The 22,437-nt window shown below is 43.2% G+C and overlaps 1 protein-coding gene across 5 annotated transcripts in view; it reads right to left on the bottom strand.

The window, feature by feature from the left end:
• Positions 1–22,437, bottom strand: part of mrtfab (myocardin related transcription factor Ab) — a 57,448-nt gene that overhangs the window by 10,821 nt on the left and 24,190 nt on the right. For 2 of the 5 annotated variants that reach the window (XM_080021532.1, XM_080021534.1), the window contains exons 1-12: positions 21,871–22,409; positions 16,133–16,198; positions 10,422–10,477; positions 10,149–10,224; positions 9,001–9,162; positions 4,815–4,978; positions 4,224–4,361; positions 3,362–3,424; positions 2,760–2,944; positions 2,117–2,288; positions 1,553–1,945; positions 440–1,462 (exon numbers count right to left, since the gene is read on the bottom strand). In XM_080021532.1, coding sequence (XP_079877658.1) covers positions 440–1,462; positions 1,553–1,945; positions 2,117–2,288; positions 2,760–2,944; positions 3,362–3,424; positions 4,224–4,361; positions 4,815–4,978; positions 9,001–9,162; positions 10,149–10,224; positions 10,422–10,477; positions 16,133–16,198; positions 21,871–22,006 — 2,634 coding nt within the window. In that variant the 5' untranslated portion in view covers positions 22,007–22,409. Of the gene's footprint in view, positions 1–439; positions 1,463–1,552; positions 1,946–2,116; positions 2,289–2,759; positions 2,945–3,361; positions 3,425–4,223; positions 4,362–4,814; positions 4,979–9,000; positions 9,163–10,148; positions 10,225–10,421; positions 10,478–16,132; positions 16,199–19,834; positions 19,897–21,870; positions 22,410–22,437 lie in introns of those variants that run through there. The other 3 variants (XM_080021533.1, XM_080021535.1, XM_080021536.1) reach the window with 2 other exon arrangements.

The raw sequence follows: 22,437 nt of genomic DNA, 5'->3' as shown, positions 1-22,437 counted from the left end.
ATACTGTATATGTATAATGATTATTTTTTGTTGCGTAGTTTCAGCAGGCATTTCGTACCTGCGTATTTTGACTAAGAACTGCGTAGTTGGTACACAAAATGTGTGCAGGTTGACAGGTCTGCCACAGTGCTCAGTGAAGGAATGGTGACACTGTTTCCCATGCTCCATCAGCTGGCTAAGGGCAATGTGTTAATAATCCATCCCATCTAAACCATGTTCACAAGTGTCAAGCTAGTTTCTAAGCTTCTCCTACGATTCTGAGCTGCCCCACCCCCGCCACCACAACTGTAAATGGGTTTGGTTCACTTTGGAACACTGTTCTTTGAACACATTACATTTAGTCATTTAGCAGACGCTTTTATCCAAAGCGACTTACAAGGGAGAATAACATTCAAGCTACATTGTTCTTGGTAAGCTCTTTCTTTGAACCACTGGCTACCTGTTGGGTGGTGACCGTCGTCTGCTGCTGTTGCTGCTTCTGTTGCGTTCTCAGTTGCTTCTTCTGAAGGACTTGACTTCCCAGTTGCTTCTGGGCCGCCATGCTCTGCACCTGTACCTGGACCTGCTTGAGCTGGACCTGGTTCTTCAACTGGTTCTGTTGAACCTGAGCCTGGCTCTGCGCTGGCTTAGCCTGGTTGGTCTGCGCAAGCTTCTGCTGGGCCAGTTTCTGTTGGGCCTGCAGCTGTTTCTGCTGGGTCTGCTGGATGATCAGCTGATGGAGCTGCTGCTGCTGTTGGAGCAGGATCTGGGCTTCCGTCTTCTGCTGGCCCTGCTGTGCTTGTTGTTTCGCATCGCCCAGCTTGGCCTCTGCCGCTTTGCGCTCGAACATCTGCAGCTGCTGCTGTTTCATCTGCTGCTCGGCCTGCTGGACCTGGAGCCGGCGGATCTGCTGCAGTTTGAGCAGGGTCTCTTGGGAGCACTGCATGGGCTGGATGGCTTTCTTGGCCTGGGCCTCGTCTGTCACTCCCTCCATGGCCTCTTCAAGCTCCACCTCCTTTTTGATCCGCACCAGCATTCCGTTCGGGAGCATGGGGGGTTGGATGGCCGAGGCCTTAATCAGAGTCTGGGGTTTGGCCTCGGGGGCGGTGGTGCACCTTTTCTCCCCTCCGGCTCGTTCCACGCTGCCCGCCATCTTCCCCTGCTCCAGCTGGGACCTGAGGGTCTCCACCAGCCTCTGCTTCTGTCTCAGCATCCGTGTGAGCTCCTCAATCCGCTTGTCCTTCTCCTGGAGCATCTGGTCCTTGTCCAAGGAGGGAGCGTCCGCACCTGCCTCCGCCAGAGGTTCTAAAGGCTGGCCAGGCAACTGGCCGGAGGAGAGTGAGGGCCCAAAGAGGCTGCAGGAGCCATGTGGTTGCCCCTGGCTCTCTTCCTTGACCTGGGAGAGAGGGTGGGAGACTGGGGCGATGTTGGAGGGGTGCTGGGGAGAGTGTTGGAGGGTGAGCTGGGTCAGGGGAGAGCTGACCTGCGAGGAGACAAGACAGAAAGAGAAGTCATTTCAGTCTCCGCCGAACGTCTCCGGCCAACATCCCATCGCCCAACGAGTCACACTCACCATCTCTCCAAACATGTCTCCATTACAGCTGGTCTCGTCCGGGCTCATCCCGGTCAACGAGCGCTCGGATGGAGTTGGAGACACGGGAGGGCTGGAGCTTGTGCTGCCGAAACGCATGATCCGTCCCGGAACGGTCTTTGAGAACGAGGGCACTTTAGTACCGCTCTCTCCTGATTGGGGGCTTAGAGCGGCAGTTGCAGTCGGGGTGGCAGCCGGGATGTTTACAGCTGAGGCTGGTATCTGCTGTGCGGGTTTTGAGATGCTGTTTGTCAGGGAAGGTGCTGCCGTGCCACCATTTTGTTCTTGGTAGTTGCGGAGCCGCTCGATAAGGTCGTTCTTTGTGCCGGACACAGTCAGGCCACGCAGCTTTAGTTCCTGTTTCAATTCAGCAACCTGAAGGGAGAAAGGTCAGTTTAAAAGCTTAGCAGTCATCTAAATAAAAAACTGTAAGAAAGACAACTAAATATATACTATAAATAGAGAGAGAGAGAGATATAGAGATATATTGATTTATACACAACTTAATGATAGTTTGTAGAGAACAATATATGTTTTTGAACTTGCTTTGAACTCATCCAGGTTGGCCGGCAAAGTGCTTGGTTTGGCTCCTCCCACTGTGGTTTGGTTCTGACGGTTATGCCCGCTCTGATTGGAGGGGGCCACAGTGGCTGGCGAGGGAACACTACGAGAGGGTGAGGGACCTGCTTTGGTTGAAGGGGTGTGTTCCGATGGTGGTCTGAAGAGACATGCCAAACGGTCACATAATAAGTAAATAATCTCTCAGTCAGGGGTTAGATGAAGACAGAAATTATATTCTTAAAATAAAGACGGCAGAAACGACTGTGATGCAGTGAGGCGATAGGAAGAATTGTGGCTTTCTAGGAATGTGTAAAAACAAGAAACAGGGTATCTGCAGGTTTCAAAACATTCAATCTAAGACTTTTTAGGACCTTTTTGAGCCCGTTATGAATGAAATTTAGGACCTATTGAGGGCAATAAAGTTGGATTGGTGATGCTCCTCTGGTGTAAGTATGTAAATGAAAAATTAGTTTGGATGTATTTTGTTTATGGTATACTGTTACAACCGAACAAGAAACACACGCACGCACGCACGCACACGCACACACACACACACACACACACACACAGTATAAGAGGAACAACTGCTGTCTGACCGAGCCCTCCCGGCAGACAGAACCGTACTCACTTCGGTGGCGCAGGCAGGATAGTCTGGTAGTTGTAGTGCTGCTGTTGCTGGTTGAGGATCTGCAGCTGGAGGAAGAGCTGCTGCTGCTGGAGGATTTTGGCATAGGAGGAGTCCAGCTGTGGGGGAGGCTCCTTGTCCACCTTTTGGTCAGGAGGGATGTACTGGTGGTACTTGAGCTTCTTCACCTAGCACGGTTCACAAACAAATGCAATGTCTGTGACTCATTTCTCTGCGTGTTTTGCTTTGCAAGGGATTCTGAAGAACGACCACAAGGACATTTGAGGCAGATCGCTGCACTGACACTGCCTATTTGAAAGGGTTTATTTGAAATGTAGCCTTCTGCCGCTATAGCGAATTCATTCTCATTTTACAATTCTTTAATGAATGAATTCCATCATTAGTTTAGAACTGAACAATCATCCAAAGTCCTCTATACAACCGTGTGATATTTGGACCAATTGCAGAACACAGGGAGATATGCAAACTGTTGGCAAACTTGTAAATTGTTCTGGGCACTTGAGGTATTTTTGTTCATCAAGGTATAGTTTCATTGTGTGTAAACTGTGTCACGGCGCACTACATCAGTGCCAGCAAAGACTCACCTTGGGCTTGCTGTCTTTGGGTTTCTTGGGTCTGTGGAGAGGCCGTTCTGAACTGGGCTTGGACTGAGTCAGCAACAACAATGTTGTTGAGGGACAAAAAGTAGGCAAGAGAAGGAAGGGTATGGCTGTTAGCAAAATGTGGTTTGTCAACCAATAAAGAGCCAGAGATCTGGACTAATTAAAATGGCCTTTCTCAGTCATTTTGTGGTTTAAAAAAAAAATTAAAATCTGATTTCCAGAATGAAGATCAGAGCTAATCTAGGTCTAAGAGAAGTCTTAAATTAAACTTGGCCAGAGACAGGTTTGTGACCCTCCAGGTTGACCTTGACAACAAAGGAAATGAATTATCTGCACCAAGACCACAGAAGGGTGGATATAAAAAGAAGCGGACAAGTCCTTAATTAACTTAGTCTCGGACTTCCTAGTCTACAACTCATGAATCTTAATTTAAGCAACGTCTCAGAAAAAACATTGCATTAATTTAAGTAGGATTAGCTTGGTCTTTATTTAGATTAAAACCTGTCTGCAAAACGGTCCCTTTGTGTTTTTAATTCACACCAAGGGGTAAGGAGGATATTGTCTACACTGCCGATGTCTTTCAGCTAGATGGCACACTATTCTTTTTAATTTAAATATAAAATGGCAAAATGTTAATTTAAATATAAAATGTTTTTAATGTAAATATAAAAAACACATCTGGCGCGTGCTGCGTTAAGGAAAAATAAGTGCATTGTTTACACACAGAAGTGAGACTATCTGCTGTCTTTTCTTCATTTTTTTTTGACTGCGCAGATTCTGCTCAATTCAGATGTGGGTGATATTGGGGTTCCTTAAAAGGGTTAACGTTGGCGACGAGGCTCACCTTAGCCTGTCCTGTTGAGTGGCGGGAGTGGGCTGTGGTCGCCGTCCCATTGGTCAACTTCAGAGACACGGAGGAGTCCAACCCATTTGTCTGCAGTGGAGGGGGGGGTGGAGGAGGAGGCGGGGCCTGGTTGAGGAACTGAGGAAACACAGATAAATGAGTAATAGATTCACCAGTAGATTTATCCATGCTTATTCATCCAAACATAGGCTGCTATTAAATAAGTCTCTTCTACTGTTGGCATCTTGGATGCTGAAGATTTCAGCAGTTTCTCAGAGCAACTGAATTCTAAGATTACAAAGGGAAAAAAACGCCACATCTCACGATACATAGAATCATTTTGTCTTTGCATTGATTGGGGCTATTACACAATAAATTACTAATGTGAGAAAAACTTTTAATTGCTTTCAATGTAGTCAGCCAAAAGTAAAAAAATCCTTAAGTTTGGCACTGGTTCAGCTTTGTACGGTATCTGCCCCTGGACCGCCACTGAAAATAACATGAGCTGGTCTGGTCAGGTCATTTTTTGCACCCCTGATCTGCCTCGACGAGATTAAAATATTAATCAATGTTTTACGGGGACAGTTTTACCTGTGTAGGGGACACATCCCCGTTTTGGGTCAGCATGTCAGATGGGGACAGCTGAGAAATGGAGCCTACTGGCGAATCGTGATTGGTCAGCTGATCTGGTGACAGTGCATCGCTGCTGTCCTCATCCAATGACGAGCTCTCACCTCCGGCACCCTTTGGAGAGTCTGTCAAGAGGGCAGGAGGAAATCCGTATAAATATATATATAATAAATAATAAAAAGAATAAAATTGTTAATATATACACAAAAACCACTTTCATCCCAGGGATGTCCCAGGGAAGATCTCTGTTCTTCCCAAACACATTTTCCATCGTGCCCGGGACGATTTGGTTTAAGCTGTGACTCTTGTTACTTGACATGAATATAGTTCCACTGTGACAATAAGAAATCTACCCTGATTATCTGTCATTGTATCTATGTGCTTAAAGATGTAGTGTGTAGAACTTACAGAACGGACTTGGCAGAAATGGAATATAATATAGTAATATGTTTTAATTAGTGTATAACCGCATGAAAATAAAAATCGTTGTGTTTTCGTTACCTGAGAATGAGCCCCTTATATCTACATTGGCTTCCACGGAGGCCGCCATGTTGCACCGCCAGGTTTCACCGCCATGTTTCTACAGTAGCCCAGAACGGACAAAGCAAACACTGTCTCTTCCTCTCCCTCAAACCCCTGTAATGTTACCGTTTGGTTTATCCAGTCTTTGAATCTGCAAAGGGATAATAAAATATGTATCGTGCTAACGTTATCTCGCTATCAGACTAAACGCCTAGAATAAAATAGCTTTTTAGAATTACTTCGCTGATGTTAGCTTGTTGCCACCGTAGCTTCTGCTATGTCGTTGGAAAGGGAGGGGTGAGGGGAGGTTAGGGGGGTATTTCGTTTTCTGCAATATCCAACCTCACCTTATTCTACACATTTCTACTTTAAAGGGAATATTGTTCCTGAAAAGTAAGGCAACCTCCCTTGCTTTTGTAGAAAAAAAAAAGGAGTGAACGGTCTGCTCTATCCACTTGCCTCTAAGCCTGGAATGGGCCACATCTTTTCCTGCCAAAATACAATGTCCGCAAATACAGATTTGAGGTAAGAAAGGGTCTCACCTCTTTTAACTGGGTTATTTAGCCCTTTAACATTAAGAGGGGTCAACTTTATCCCTGGTAGGCCTACGCCCCCTCTCGGCTCCAGTTGCCATTATGTAAACGTATTCTGTATTGGGAAATATAGATGTCTGAGTCAGATGCTACCATAATTTGAAAAGCATCCTCTCCCCCCATCCCAACCCTTGAAAACCCCATTAGAAAAACAAAAATACTAAAATTAAAGCAATACACATAGGTCTAGTCATAGAACAAAGATGATGCAACACCCCAAATATAAAGGGGGACATAGCCAGAAAAGCTAGCTAGAAACACCACCTCAACAATGAACCAAATCAACACAAACCTGAGCTCCCACATGTTATGAGTTTTATATGCCATCATTCAAAGTAGGAAAAATTAGAGACTTGTAGATCTAACACTACAAAGTGTCCACATCATAATCTTCCAGAGTCAGAATCATGATGTGGAGTTGTGGTTGACATATTCCATGGCTTCTTCTGCGTCTGTGAACCTCCTTTCTTTTTGGCAGGGGAGAGTGACTGTCAGTCGGGCTGGATCTATGAATCCATATTTCGTACCAGATATCCCATGTAAAACTTGCTCGCTTCTTGAACTGCGTGGGTTTAATCTGGGAAGACGTAGAATAACATGTTTTGGTGTGTAAGGGGGGTTCTCATCACTTGAGCGCAAGGGAGAATTTCTTTGCATTTGTGAAAGCAAACTTGCAAGCAAACAAATTCCACTCTGAGTGTGGAAGACACCCCTGACCCTAATGTTGATGGTAGTTAGGCCATCGCGATAACTACTAAATCGACTTATCGTACGATATATGGACATCGTCTCGCTAATTTTTCTGACCTCTGATGATCTTCTTTTCTGATAATTGCCCGTTGTGTTTACATGTATGTTAATTTACATAACAATGTCACCAACATTTTAACTGACATGATGCCAGAATAAAGACCAGGGATTTGGTCTACCATTATAAGACTTATTGGGTGCATCACCTAAGCGATTTTTCACAGCGTTGGGGAGTGACGCCACTTCTCCAAGTATCAACCAGGGGCGGAAATCACAGGGGGACAGGAGTTGACCCCCAATAATAATAATGTGCAACAATGTGTGCACATCAGGGGCATGGCAGCGATAGCGCCCGCAATCGGCGCGCCACAACAGTGTTTTTAAATTTTGTTTTAAATGAAGGTGGTTTATTTTACTCTGTTTCCCCATGGAGCGAAACAAGAACTGTGCGTAATGAGGACACTTGATCACACCCCGCCCCCAATTTTGAAACCAAAGTTACGCCCTTGGTATCAATGTGAAAAACCTAAACAGTACCTCAGCAACAGAAGAATCCTCCGAAATCGCCAGCTCCTCCTTATCTTCTGGAGTTTTCAGTGACCATGATCAAAGTCCCAGGCTGAGTTATCTACGCTAGAATCCACGGGGGACTCTGCCACTGTTACTCCTACAGATGCTGCGTTGAAGTCACGTGGGAATTCACAATCAAAACGACTTGCTGCTTTCTGCTGCTCCTAACATCAATCTGTTTTTTATATCCATAACTACTCTACTTATATTTGAACTTATGGAAAAATATATTTGGAAATGTCTTTGAACTAAAGCTCCGGCTAAATAACATAATGTTATACATTTCAAAGTTAATAAAAACAATGTATGAATGAAATGTGTGCTTATTCACATAACTGTGATTTTATAGCATATACTATACTGTACATGCGATAATTTCCAAAAGGCACAGTGTCTCGTTGCATTGGTCATATTTAATTTTATTTTATTTTTAGTATTTTTAGAAATGCAATTGCGTGATATGGCCACAAGAGAGCTTAAATGCAATTTTTGTCAACAGAGCTTGGGCGTCCATTTTATTTATTGTTTTGGTTGTGTGGTTTTATTTTATTTAGGTATTATTTATTTAGCATATTTTATTTTATTTTTTTCACATTACAATGTCTGACTATTCTTAAGAAGTAATAGTCTATTGCTATTTGAAAGGATGTACTTGCATTATTAGGCTATTACATTATCATTTTCTCAGTGGCAAAAAATAGTCTTAAAATGACAATAATATCACAATTATTTCTGGTACAATAAACATGTATACTCCAACAAAAGTACAACAAAAGTTGTGACAGGCCAAATGATAGCACATATTTCTTGCTCAATGAAGTTCATACTCATTAATATCCTCCTTCAAAGAGGCAATGGCGTCGAGAATCATTTTGTTATTTTCTGTTGGTGAAATGGAACATGGCGGTGGTGCGTCCTGTTCTGAATCCTTCATTCCACCCTTTTTAGGCATTTTACCGCAATGTTTCTCTCTCCCTCTCTGGATGAGTATAAGAAATTGTTGGTTATTATTTTTTTATACATAGATATGGCATTCGATGGCTTTTAATGTGAAATAAAAGCAAATATGCAGGAGCTCTCAGGAAACGTGACCTGCTCCTTCATCACTCGGCTGCGCCCCCTCTATACTCAATTAAAATCAATGAGGAAAAAAAAGGAAGAGACACTCAACTTTTTTCCCATGACTTTACGGTCACAATAAAATATCCAAGTTTATTTCTTGGTTGTGATTTTGAAATAAAGATATTAAGGCTTAAAGAAAGGGATATTTATGTAGTAGCCAGCATGGACCTGTCTTGTTCCAGTAAGATGGGCATGTTTCTGCCTTCCTCCCACTCTCTGCTGGTGGTTTCACACCCCCCCAAAGTTGCCAAATTGTATAAAGCTCTGACTGACTCCATCCTGCCATGGCAGAATGACTTGTAGCAAGTATTTCAAAAGACGACTATGTCTACACATGGGTGTTGTGATAGTTTTAGAACTACTGATATATGTGTGGATGGACATCATGCCAACTCTAGATTAGTCATCTTCAATATGTGAATTTGCTAATACACTCTGCATTGCGCAAATTGTTTCTCAACCTGCATGGGTGTATGCGTGAATATATGTTCACACCATGAGATTTCAACAGTTCAAGCCTGAACACCTTGCATTACTAAGGCGTGTGTGTGTGTGTGTGTGTGTGTGTGTGTGTGTGTGTGTGTGCTTACCGAGCAACGAGTCCTGCAGCGAACAGGCCACGGGTAGGATGTTCTTGTGGACCAGCTCGATGGGGCCCGGTCGGTGGGAGATCTTGTCATTGAGGTCGTCGGCCAGCCTTGCCCTCTTTAGCTGCAGCTGCTTGGCCTGCAGCGACGGTTCGGCCGAGGTTTCTGGTGAGGAGGACAGCGGCGGGACATTGTAAACCGGAAAGAGACCTGCAGAAATGGATGGTTTCTCTCTTGCAGTATATACCTTTATGACACAAAGCCATTGTCTTCCTTTTTTATGTAACAGAAATTTGTGGATAGTTTCCATTCTTGCCCATTGAGATTTTTAAGTAGGTTGTAAACTTAAAACTATGAAATAACTTGCTTAAAAAAAAGAAGAGTATTAACAACGATACAGGGTGAGAATGAGCCGGAAAATAATGTTCTACTGTACCAGCAGTGCAAACTTGGCAAAGTGGTGGAGGGCTAACGCTGAGGGTTTGCACCATGCAAAAAACAAATTATTTTTTGCTTGTTACAAAAGCATCTTTGCATCAAATTGTTATTTCATTGAGTATGACGCCTTAACTCTTGACTGATCTACCCCAACCTGTGGTAAGAAAAAACATACAATACCAGGCACTCATTAATGCCTGCACATTTCAAAGACACCGAAAGCTTCAGTGCATGGGAATGGTTATTATTATTGCTAATGGGTTCCATGAGCATCTTGTTTTATCTTTCTCAACTCAGGGAAAAATATTCTCTGTTTGGCATTTTCATCTTTAGTACATTTCACTTCCTGAATTCCCCCTCAGTTTTTCCCTAAAAATGAGGGAGTTGTTTGTAATTGAAAAACGTATTAGCAAAAGCATGGCAACCAGTGATAAACAAAGCAGATTTGCCCCTACACTACTACTACTAACTAGTTTCAATACTGCGGAATGAGTATGAAGAAATGGTTTTATTTCATGTTTGGTGGGCATGACAGCTTGGATAATAATAAAATGTCATTTTTTCCAAGTACGGTCTTAACAACCACTCAAAATGTTGAACTTTTGGTCTGGCGGTCACTGTGGAAATAAATGTGTGTTGCAGCAGCAAGTGCAAGTGGGATGTGGTTTGCCCCGTCTTGGTTGCTCCAGCGAGGGCCTCTGCGGGACACTCACCCTCCAGAATGTGCATCCTGACCAGCTCCGAGCGCTCGGGACGACTCCGGATCTTCCTCTTTAGGTAGTCCTCCGTCTGGTGGGTGGGAAGTAAGGGGATGGGGAAGGAGAGGTCAGGATTTGGATTGAAGGGAAAAGATGAGAGGACAACAGTTGGGGAGGGAGGGAGAGAGAGCCAAAGAGAATCATTTTTAAACCTGCTTCAACTAATGTCCTCAAAACAAACAGGCAGCATGATCATTGGTAGAAATAACTGTAAATGAAAACACTCACCCTTGCTCTCTCGAGACTTCTCCTTTGCTCATGAAAGGCTGCTGGACTCTTCAGCGCTGCACAGAGCGAGGGATGGACAGCGGAGAGGGAGAGGGAAGAAGACAATGAGATTAAAGGCAGCTTGCAGAAACACCAGATGGAAATGTTGACGGCGCTCTGGGCTGGCGACAATGTACAAACACGCCAGCTATTAGAGGAACACGGGAGTCAAAGCAAAACTGTCTGCAGGTTTGAGAAGGTCAGGCGAGCTATTCTAAACCCTGCACTCTTTCTGTTTTGAGGTGTGTGCGTGTTGTGGTTGTCTAAATTTGGACTCCTGCTCACTGAACGTGTGATTTTGTTGGGTTTTTGTGTGTGTGTGTGTGTGTGTGGGGGGGGGTCCCCTATTTATGTATGTATGTATGTATGTATGTATGTATGTATGTATGTATGTATGTATGTATGTATGCATGAGATCAACACAAAATGTGAATGCTCCAAAAAGGAACAACATTTTGCACCAAAATGACGTCCAATGAGAAAATAAAATGATTAATCCTATAACAGTGATGTTGTCATGGTAAATCAAGTTCAGTGGTGGTACTTGGTATATTTGTGCATTTATCGCATGTGCCTATACATGTGAAGTGTCAAAGTAGAGCTAAGAGTAACCTGGGTTTGATAGAATTGTCTATCCAAACGTAAGAACAAATGTCTAATAATAGTCAAACTACAAAGAAATGGCATTGAAACACACATGGTCCACATCTTACTCATCTATTTGATTGTTCTTGTTTATTCAATTGCTTTAAGGATGCTGATGGAAAAGTACAGGGAAGGCCAGAGGGAGTTGCACTGCGTTTTAGTGGGTTTAGAGAAAGCGTATGATAGGGTATTGCATGAGGAAGTCGGGAGTGGCAGAGAAGTACCTAAGAGTGGTACAGGATATGTATGAGGGCAGTCAGACAGTAGTAAAGTGTGCAGTAGGGGTGACGAAGGCATTCAATGTGGAGGTGGGATTGCATCAAGGATCAGCTTTGAGCCCTTTCTTGTTTGCAATGGTGATGGACAGGTTCACAGATGAAATCAGGCAGGAGTCTCTGTGGACTATGATGTTCGCGGATGACATTGTGATCTGTAGTGAGAGTAGGGAGCAGGTTGAGGAGAGCCTGGAGAGGTGGAGGCATGCATTAGAGAGAAGAGGAATGAAAGTCAGCAGGAGTAAGACAGAATACATGTGCCCGAATGGGAAGGAGGGCGGCAAAAAGCTGAGAATGCAAGGAGTGGAGGTGGAGAAGGCGGATGAGTTCATGTACTTGGGGTGGACCATCCAGAGCAGCGGAGAGTGCGGGAGAGAGGTGAAGAAGAGAGTAGAGGCAGGGTGGAGTGGGTGGAGAAGAGTGTCCCGAGTGATCTGTGACAGAAGGGTTCCAGCAAGAGTGAAGGGGAAGGTCTACAGGACGATTGTGAGACCAGCTCTATTGTACGGTTTAGAGGCGGTGGCTCTGACAAAAAGGCAGGTGGCTGAACTGGAGGTGACAGAGTTGAGGATGTTGAGATTTTCATTGGGAGTGACAAAGACGGACAGGATTAAGAATGAGTACATTAGAGGGACAGCTCAGGTTGGACAGTTTGGTGGAAAAGTGAGAGGTGAGATTGAGATGGTTTGGACACTTGTGTAGGAGAGATGAGAGTTACATTGGGAGAAGGATGCTGGGGATGGAGCTGCCAGGCAAGAGGAAAAGAAGTAGGCCAAAGAGAAGGTTTATGGATGTGGTGAGGGAGGACATGCAGGCGGTTGGTGTAAGGGAGGAAGATACGCAGAACAGAAGGTATTGGAGGCAGATGATCCGCTCTGGTGACCCCTAACGGGAGCAGCCGAAGGAGAGAGAAGGTTCAATTGGTTTTGTCTTTTCAAGCAGTTTTGCAAGTAGGTCTGATTTGATGATGCACTTATGTTTTTATCAAAATGTGTGAATAAACAAACAAAGTCATTTAACCTTAAATTATTGAATGATTTTAAAGTACCAACGTAAGACTCAAGCATCTAGCTGTGAGGTTGCAGATTGCAACCAAACTGAACACCCCTCCTATCACCCTCGCCATCCAAGCATGTAGTAGAACAGTGGCCGTGAAACTCACGAAAAACACAAAAGGCCCTTTCTAGAGCCAGTGTTTCGGCTACTGTAGAAACATGGTTGTGCAACATGGCGGCCTCCATGGAAGAGGACCCGCTCGCTATGTAGATGTAAGCGGCTCATTCTCACACTCAACGATTCTTATTTGGGGATGGGATTATACACTAATTAAAACATACTTGTGAATATTATATCCCATTTCTGCAAAATATATTCATATATACGTATATATTCTGTTCTGCTAGTTACCACTAAATCTTACATACTGGTCATTTAAGGCTAAAAGTGAATTAACCTTAGATTAAAACTTAACTCAGGCTAACTGGGCTCAACTCAACCTCAACTGGGCTAAAGTTAGCTTTGCATCGCTGAGTTAGACACCCGTCCGAGCTCATTTAAACATGCGCATAAACAAAGACATTAACAATGTTCTTCGGGCAGCACCGTACAGGGGAGGCGCCGAATGGCCATTACTCTGATGAAACATAACACTTTTCTAATTAGGTAAGAGTGCTGACAAAATCCCTGCCACGGCTGTTATGAACATTTCGGATTGAGGTATATGTGTGTTTGTGGTTGTGTTGTGTTTGTAGGCTGGGAAGAGGGACGGAGCATTCAATGTTAATGCCACAGCATGTGTGGATGTCAAATTACAAGAAATGGTGGGTAGGAGGTGGGGAACACCTTGATTGAGACCTTGAGATGCTCAAAGACCTACATGCTGCTCTCGTTATGCAACGTTCAGGCTCAACTTCACACTGACACAACAGTACAAAACAAACACAAAGCCCATGTCTTTCTCCTAGCCCTCACCATTGTAATTAGACGACTTCCCTTTAGTCACGTAAATTTGAGTGCACTATCCACCACATTGGCCTTCTTACACTTTTTTTTTTTGGAACATTCCCCTTCAAAAAGGATATGCACCAAGAACTGTTTTTTTACAGGAACCGGAAGCTTGGATGTTAACAGAAAGAGGGGAGGTATGTATTTTGCGGTTATAAAGCATGCAGCCCCCTGCCGCAAATGCTCCATTAAAACCCTGCATCACTCATTCCACAAACCAGATAATCAGAAGATCACCTGAACACGGCAGACACACTGTTGCTTGCATTGTTTAAATTAGGAAACATTGAACACAAGGCACAGCGAGTCCCGTAGACCTTGTTTGTGACAAGGTCATTAGGTTATTGTATGGAGAAGTGAGTCACTGTTATGGCTAAGTACTGTGTTGTACTCTGCTTTACTGTACTTTGGGACATTGGCGAAGGACGTTTATAAGAAACTTTTTATGAGAAAAGACACTACCCTTAAAGTGATCACAATCACTTGGTAATCTCTCAATATGAGAGTAAAATCTACTGCTAGGCTGCAAGAACAGGCAAATACAGTAGAACCCTGTTCATCCAAACCTAATTTATCCAAATTTACCAGTCAACCAAACTATGTACAGCTATGCCCGGCCAGATATCACACATAAGAGAGTTAAGTTACATGTTATATAGTATTTTGTCTCTTTAGTAAAGACAAACCTAATGCTGTGGTAGAAAATTGACAATGTTGAGAGAAAGAACTGAATTGATTTTATGTTTATGGATCATAAAGGAAATGATTGTCATTGGCATTGGCCTGGTTCAGCAAACCTTTCGGTGTGTGTGTTGGGGGGGGGGGGGGGCACTGTCCCCTAAAAAAATACATTTCTAATGGTCTTTTTTGTTGGACTTTAACAGTCCATTTATGCTATTTAAACACATGTACAAACTAGGGATGTTAAAATGTGCCAGCTAAATGACTGAGGGTCTCATTTAATAAAATAAAAAACTAACGGTACTGTTATCCAAATAGGAGAGAGAGCAACTAAGCACCTGCACCACCGCCGTAGTGTGCGCTGCAGGAGTTTCACTCTCACTTTTCGTACTTGAAAATGGCAATTTCGCATAAGATTCAGAGGGTCTCATGAAACCACGTGACGCAATGAAAGTGCTGAAAGATCCCATGAATCGGAATGAAAGATATCCCCACCTCGGCCGGCGCCTGTGGGGCGCCGTCTGGTCAGTCGGGCGTATATTTACTCATTAACATATTTATATTTACATTTATTTATATAGTTATTGCCTAGTTTATTTATTTCAGGATTTTTTTCAAAGGCATGTTTATTTTTATTTGCATGCTACGTCCTCATACATCATCTTTGTGCGTGGAAGAGAATGAGCTGCATGCACTGCTGCTCTGTTTGTCACTCTATGGCGTGGAGGGTGGGACCAGGACCGCACGGGTGGCTACTGGACTGGACTGTGCGTTGCCACATCTATTTTGGCATTATCAAAGCATGTGTGAAAAGGTGCAAGGCGGAAATCTCCCTGAATGTAGCTGCACGTGTGAACACTGAAACTTACTAGGGGTGCCGGAAAGGTTACCTGAAATTTACAGAGAACTACAATGTGTGAAAGGGTCTTAATAATGGCAATGGCAGTGCTGAAAAAATGAAATAAAATACATATGTTTAAATTGAAAATCGAATCGAAACCTTAAAATCGAAAGTCAAATCGAATCGTGGATTTGGAGAATCCTAATACTTGTTCCATAATTAATGGGACTATCCAGATATGCGCTCAGGGCTGCTTCTTCTGTGAAAGACCCTTGCCAAACATCTTATGGATTCAGACTACAGTTGTTGTTTGTTCAGTAGTTTCTCTGTAAGTACAATCTCTATAAGGGGCAAAGACAGGCAATGGGGATCAAACAGTTTCTGGTAGCGAAATCATTAGCCAAACTATTCAAATGGAAGGGAATTACAACAGACTGCAAGATGCTGGTTGTTAGGCCTATCTTATACCACCAGCACATTGGCTACAAATAGCTATCGGAAAGACATTCTCTTAGTCTAGTCAAAGATCAAGTTCAATTGGAAAGGTCTTATTGGTACTTTGCGGCATAGTAGTCTTGGTAATATTTTGACCTATCATATACTTTGATAACATTTACCTATAGACTGAAGGTATGAGATTAATGCTTCAGGTTAGTCACTGATTTGGTTAGAGTACTTTTGAAGCAAACAAAAAAGGCCACTTCCTTGTTCTGTTCCTATACAGCTTTGCAATGAAACAGACTTCAACTGCAAAAGCCAATAAGAAAAAGCACCATGTCTTCATTTCAGCTGAGCGGAACCATGAAACAGGAAGTGGATAGAGAAGAAGAGGAAACTGCCTGCCTGTATGATAATGGCAGACAGTTCATGACAGCTACACAAGAAACTTAAGTCTATGTATTACAGGGGTGGCGCACTAAGCATTTGCTAGTCTAGACCCAAACAGGCCCAAATAACATGAATGAAAAAAGGCATGGAGAATTTTAGTTAATGCATACAGCAAGGCCGTTTGCCAGCAGATGCAGATTGTCAGACGGGTTATAATGCATAAGACTTACAATGCATAACTAATTTTGGTTAATGAAAAAAAAAAAAAAGAAAAAAAAGAATGAATGTAACTATCTAATGAGGGTATTGACACTATTTAACATGCATGAGTGATGCTGCGCAAAACACACAACTGTGAATAGACAAGTCTTTGCAGTGTGGTCAGAGGCGAGACTTACGTGGCATGATCCCCTGGCTGACCAGTTCCTCTCGTGTGCGTCTCTGCTGGAGTTTGAGCTGGAGCACTGCATTGAGACAGAGGGGGCAAAGAGGGGATGGTGAGAAGGGAAGGGGAGGGAGAGAAGGCAAAGGGGAGTCAGTGAAAGCTCGCTGGAGTATGTAGAATCCTATTGTGATCCATCGAAAAGTCCAAGCGCGCTGGCCATGGTCGGTAGCATACTGACGAAAAAGAGGACATGGGCCCTATCTTTCTGTATATCTTCTGGTTTCAACCTCTCATAGAACAGCAAAAAAAGAAAAGAAAAAAGATACCCTAGAGGGGAGGGCGCAGGGAGGGTGTGAGCTCCATGTTAAGGACATCCTGTTTTGAAAAAAAATATATATACATTTTTCAGTTGTCTGTCAAAGCCTTTTTTTATTGGTAAGGAAACAAAGTAGACGAGAAGGGAAATACAGAAAAAGAAAAGCAAGAAATAAAAGGAAAAACAAAGTAAAAGGTTGAAAAAGATAAAGTTATGGTGATAACTGCTTCGTGTGAGCCAACTATAGAGTCATTTCAAAACAGGAAGTGAACATTACATAATGAATGGCTGCAGTAGTTCAAGTTAAGGGAACCCAATGCAGCCACAAAATGAGTCTGGAAACAAACAAGGTTTGACCAGACTTGCATGATTAGCTCCTTGTTTTTTCCTTTGTTCAGCACTTGACTCAACTAAGAATTAAAAACCTTTTAATATCCCATAGGAGGAATGTGAAATACTATCCACAAAATAAAGTGATTCTTCGGTCAGTGGTGGTTCTTTCTGCAACCACGCAGGCTTATAAAGGGGTCATTATTTTTCAGTGTGCACCATGTCATTAAATTGTTTAATTTATTGGTGAGTGGCTGTGCAATTTTGGTTAATCATACATCACTTTTTGCAAGCACCATTTTAACAAGCTTTGAATTCTGAACTTAAGGTGCTGAAATCAGTTATTTGTCTGGGCTAAAATATTGGTGATATTATTATTAGTAGCTAAATAAGAACTGGGAATAGTTGAATGAAAATGCAAATGCTAAAAAAAGTTCCCATCACAAAGCGCGATTGCAGTGGTTAAAGTCTACATTAACAAGCAAGCATCTTTCTGTCACTGCTCTGAACTCATTGCAACACAGTAAGAGATGGGGGAAGTGTGAACAGACTATATTTTTATATACAGAACTAGAATTAACCACCCACACTTATTCAAACAAGACCTCTATAGACACTTTGTTTTTTGATGGTTTTGAAGGTTCAGGGCACAAACCGGAGACCTCACTGTACTTCCACTTTGCTTCTTGGCAACGCAGCCCATTTCTCATTTTAAAAGGGAATACACCAAAGAAGTTCATCTTGCTTTTACATCTCGTTTGTGAAGTTTCCAAGGGAATAAATAAACTTGTCACGAAAACTCAAGGCTGTTTTTACAGAGTAGAAATCAGGTCTGCTTTGATATTTTGCTGTCTCAAGGTTGAGGACCTTATCTATTTATCTGCCCCAGCTGTCCTTGTAATGGAGCGTGTCTATGTTTAAGTGTATGTGTGTGTGTGTGTGCGTGCATGCATGGTGGAGCACATCGAAGCAGTCGCTTTAAGGCCAACCAGCACCTGTTCCTTGCCACCAACACCATGACATCATAGCTAGCTAGCTGGCCTGGGTGGAAGGGAGTTCATTGTGGTGGGGGCTCCCTGTGTGAGTCAACATTCAGACCATGCCTACAAATCTTAGCTTGCTCTGGCGCTGAGCTTTATCTGCACTGCATCTTGGGGGATTAGACCAGCTTTGTAAGCTCCCCGCTAAAATCAATAACATGTCACTTTGCACGGGTGGATGTAAACATGGAGGCCTAAACAAACGCACCGCTCTTAATTTAAGTACCTGGCATGCTTGTTTGCAAACACTGCAGTGGAGATTCAATTCTGCCTTTGTGTTGCATGGAGACAAACCTTTTGGGGACTCACGTGTGGAGTGCACAAACACACACATATGCAAACCATGCCAGGGCAGAGAGTGCAAGAGAAGATGCCATGCCGCTTTGCCACATCGAGGGAAGAGGGTTATTCTGGGAATGAGAATCTTGCACTTTTCCTCTATCGCATCTTCTCTCTCCCCTACCTACTCCCTACTCTTCTTTCACATGTTCCTCAAATTTTTCCCTTAATTTCCACCCTATTTCTTTTCCCATACCATCCTTTTGTGCTTTCCCCATGGATGGAGTAGCTCTTCATCTTCACCAATCTCAAGGAAACTCAATTAATCAAACTTATTCTGAAGACAGTTTGGGAACTTTCTTTTTCAATAAAACTGTAGACATATTCACTGCCTTTCTAGGACCATCATTTCTCCTAATGATGGTCAGTTGGAGAAATCATGATTTTACTAGAAGCAGGTTAAACTTTCCAATTCTGACAGGTCGTCATTACCTCTTTCACTCACAAAGCGCTGTGTCCAAGATCATCGTCAGTAAACCCTCTTTGTCCTCATTGTGGAAAAAAAAAAAGCAGAAGAAACTGTCTCACCATCACTAGCACCATCTAGTGTGACAATAGGGAAGCTGAAATGTAAAAAATGTGTGAAAAGCAGTGCTGGCGCTTGAATGACAAGCCCGTGGAACCATACAGCCCAAGTGTTCTTGTTCAACGTCCCCTCTGGGCCTTCTCAAGGTTCCAGGGCAGGTTCTGTTAATTTAGGGCAAGGATAGAAAGAGTTTTTATTGGGATACTAGGCCAGAGCCAAAACTGTCCCACTGTACACACCTTTCACTGTCACTGAGAGACAGCGAGAGCAAAAAAGAAGAGATAGCTAGCATTCAGTTGACACTACGACATGGCTGGACTCAAACTAACCAGGTGGAAAAAGTGGTTCAGTGGCCAAGAGGACACCTTTCTGAAGGAAACATGGCCGTTACTGCTGCCAAGCCTGGGAAGGTTTTCTGGATGGTCCGTTCAGTTGTTCCCAAACATTTCTCTCATCTGCAAAAAGCTGAGCCCTGTTTGGTATAAATTTGGTATAGGACCAAAGCTGAGGCAACGATGCAGAAACCGTTTCAGTTTTAGCTTCTTAGACATTATATTATTATTTTAATTAGAAATTAAGCTACGCTAAAATAATTAAAAAATAATAATAATAAAAAAAGAATAATGCTATGAAAGAGATGGTCAATTACGAAAATGCGTTTTTTTATTATATGTTGAATTGGCATTCACATTCATTGTTAAAGTGGCAAGTCAGGCACGTTAAAGTGGTGTAATATTTCTGAGTGAGAATTAGATGTGAAGCAGAATTCTAAGGAAGATGCAGGCACCTTTGATGTGTTTTTTAATTTCCTATAATGTCGATTCATGAACTACAGGTACTCCTTACTTAGTTCCGACCAAGTTCCGTTCCTAGCAGCAGGTTGTTAAGCGAGGACCCGTGTTATTTCACGGTAAGGGGGCATGGTGATTGCAAACGCTAGTGTAGTGAATACTGACAGACTGTGGGAACGAGACTGAGACTGGTGTATAGTGAATATAGTATATACAGTGTATATAGTATATAAAGGGTGATGAGATGAGATGCTTGACGCTGAAATGCCGCACACACCGTGGTATTGTACGCAGCGTGCAATACAGACTTACGACCAGACTGGTCGTAAGTCCGAATGGTGGTTAAACAGGTAGGTCGTTAAGTGAGGAGTACCTGTATGTTATGAATGACAGGTAGCCTCTTGAGAGGGGGCCTGGAAACCACTCCGCTAGACTCTTAGCACAATGACAAAAAGCAAAACAAAAGAAAAAAAAATGGAGAAGTTGCGATAGAAGGAGAGGGAGGGAGAGAGGGTGAGGAGGGGATAGAAACAAGGAGGTAGAGCCAAGATCCCTGCAGCCAACTGGGCTAATCCCATTGTGCTCATGTGTCACTGGGTCTGATTGAACATGTCACACTACTGTAACTGTCCCCAAAGAGCCCTTTGCCTATAATAGCAAGCCGACATGCGTCAACCACAATTGGACAAATTCAGGCATGTTGGGGGGTGGTGACACACAAAGACGTGAACAAGACCACGAACAAATCAAACACGAGCTCAAACATTAAGGCAATCACAATGTGCCCCCTCCAAAAAAAGAAATGCCAAGTAGACAATGTACTTGGCGTGGAAACTGGAAACATTCTATTTGCAAAACATGTGGTTAATGGCCTCTTGTGTGATATCATTCTGGCAGTGTTTTGATTACTACATCTGTTGAGCAGACCCTGCGGACGGATGGAACGACTGACAAAAAAAGGCTTCACACATCGGCGAGAGTGGAAAGTAGCTGGGTGACACACATGCACAGTGCGGGGTCGAGACGCTCGTTACTTGGCGTCAATTCACCTTGCCGTTGTGCTGCCGCCCAATGACCGCAAATCAGCTGACACCCAGACTAGATGGAGGGAATACTAACCGAAAGAGAACTTTGGCACACGCCGGACGTTGTAGAGAGGCATTTATTTTTGTGTGTATGGTTTGCTCTGCTGGGTGAACAAGGCAGAAGGAAATCATGTGGGCGTTTGTTGTGCCCGTGTTTTGCATAACTGAGGTTTCAGGGACCTTCCACAAGTCTTTCAGGGGTGCCAGTCAGTAGGAGGAACGAGTGATTTTTATCAGGAAAATAACGGATTTAGAAGCAGTGTGTTACTCAATTTAACAAAAGCTTCAACACAAGCGTCATCAGCACACCATGAAATAATGACATTATCATGTTCAAGACAAACATGATCCTGTAAGCCGAATTGGTGGATATCCTCAATGTTAAGACAAAAGGTATAGCAATTGGCCAGTTTGTCTGGCCAACTGATACAGCACCGTCTACTTCACCCAAGTGTCTCGGATCAGGGCTATTGTAAATTAAAATTAAATTTTCTGCACTTCAGACTTTCCTTGGAAGTGTTTCCCCATGTTGTTCTCAGTTTAAGGCTAATACTGCTACTCAACTACTACCAAGACGACATTGTGCCGTGTTCTAATGCTTGCTTGGAATGGTTTCAACCTCTTCCATCCAATTGATTTTGATCAATCAGCACTTTAATATTATCTGTCAGCCCTGTGGAAATAAAGCTACATAATAATTGCACAATTAGAAACCTGAAACCAAATCCCAAATTCAAAAAACAAAGACCCAGAATGGGACATTATATTCTAATGCCCCTTTAAAGCGCTGCCCTGAAAATGTAGCAACAATTCATGTAAAAGAAAATAATTTGTACACTTTGGACACTGAATGAATGTCGGATACAAACATCAGTAAATCCTTCTAAAAGGACAATTTTGGAAAAACCGCTATGGAAGCTTCTATTTTCAAATGATTCATATTTTTGCAAAAACAGGCATGAGTTGCCTACATTTAGTCACAGGATAAATTAATGACCTTTGCAGTTTCCCAAAGCCCCGCCCTTTGGTTTGTAATTTCATTAACATTATTGTTTTCTATATTCTGGTCTATTTTATTGAAGAGGAATCGCTGGAATAGAAAGGGAGAGAACTTCCTGATACCACTGTTGTCTTGAGAAATGACCCACACTTCATGGCGTAAAATAAAATGGCTTCTCTTAAGTGCTACCTCAAAAACAATTAATATGATACTATAAAACAAGAGACTGCAGACCTATGAATCAGCAGCCTTGGACCACATACACTAACCAGATCGCATTTCCTGCATCTTTACTGAGCATGTGCACGCCGAGATCTGCCCCACCTTCCTTGAGGCTGTGATAGACATGCCTGTCGTGGTCCGTTCGCAGGCCCATCTTCTCTATGTCATCCCCCATTGGAGGAGAACCCGGAGGGGAGGGCTCAAACGACAGGCAGTGGTTGGTGTCCAGCATTGTCATTCCCAATTCCTCAGACCAATTATTCAGTAAACTTTGTATTCAAAACTGCAAAAATCTGGAAGATTAGTCAATTCAGGCAGGAACAAAAAATTGGACCTTAACTGCATCCCCCGTCTTCTCAAATTAGCTGTTCCCTCTATAAGACGGGACGAAGGAAGCGCTTTCCCCGAGACGACTCCCAGGCTTCAAGAAGGAAAAATCCTGTTGCAAAAGTCACCGCATGCAGGGAGGAAAGGGCTCTGCGGCGTTCTCTTCCCTCGCGATGCCTTCCTCCTTAAGGTTCAGAGTGATCAATTGGTCTCTCTCGCTCTCTTTCACTAGTGGAGGGCCAGTCACGACAGGGCTGTTCTGCTCCGGAGAAACCGGTATGAGAGAAAAAAAATAAGAATTCGCCAAAGAAAGGGAAGAGGGGGACGCTGAAAAGGAGGGCA

The sequence above is a fragment of the Zeus faber genome (assembly GCF_960531495.2).
Source record: "Zeus faber genome assembly, chromosome: 20".
NCBI lineage: Eukaryota > Metazoa > Chordata > Actinopteri > Zeiformes > Zeidae > Zeus > Zeus faber.
The sequence above is the reverse complement of the archived record's forward strand: the minus strand, read 5'-3'. Positions and strand labels throughout refer to the sequence as shown.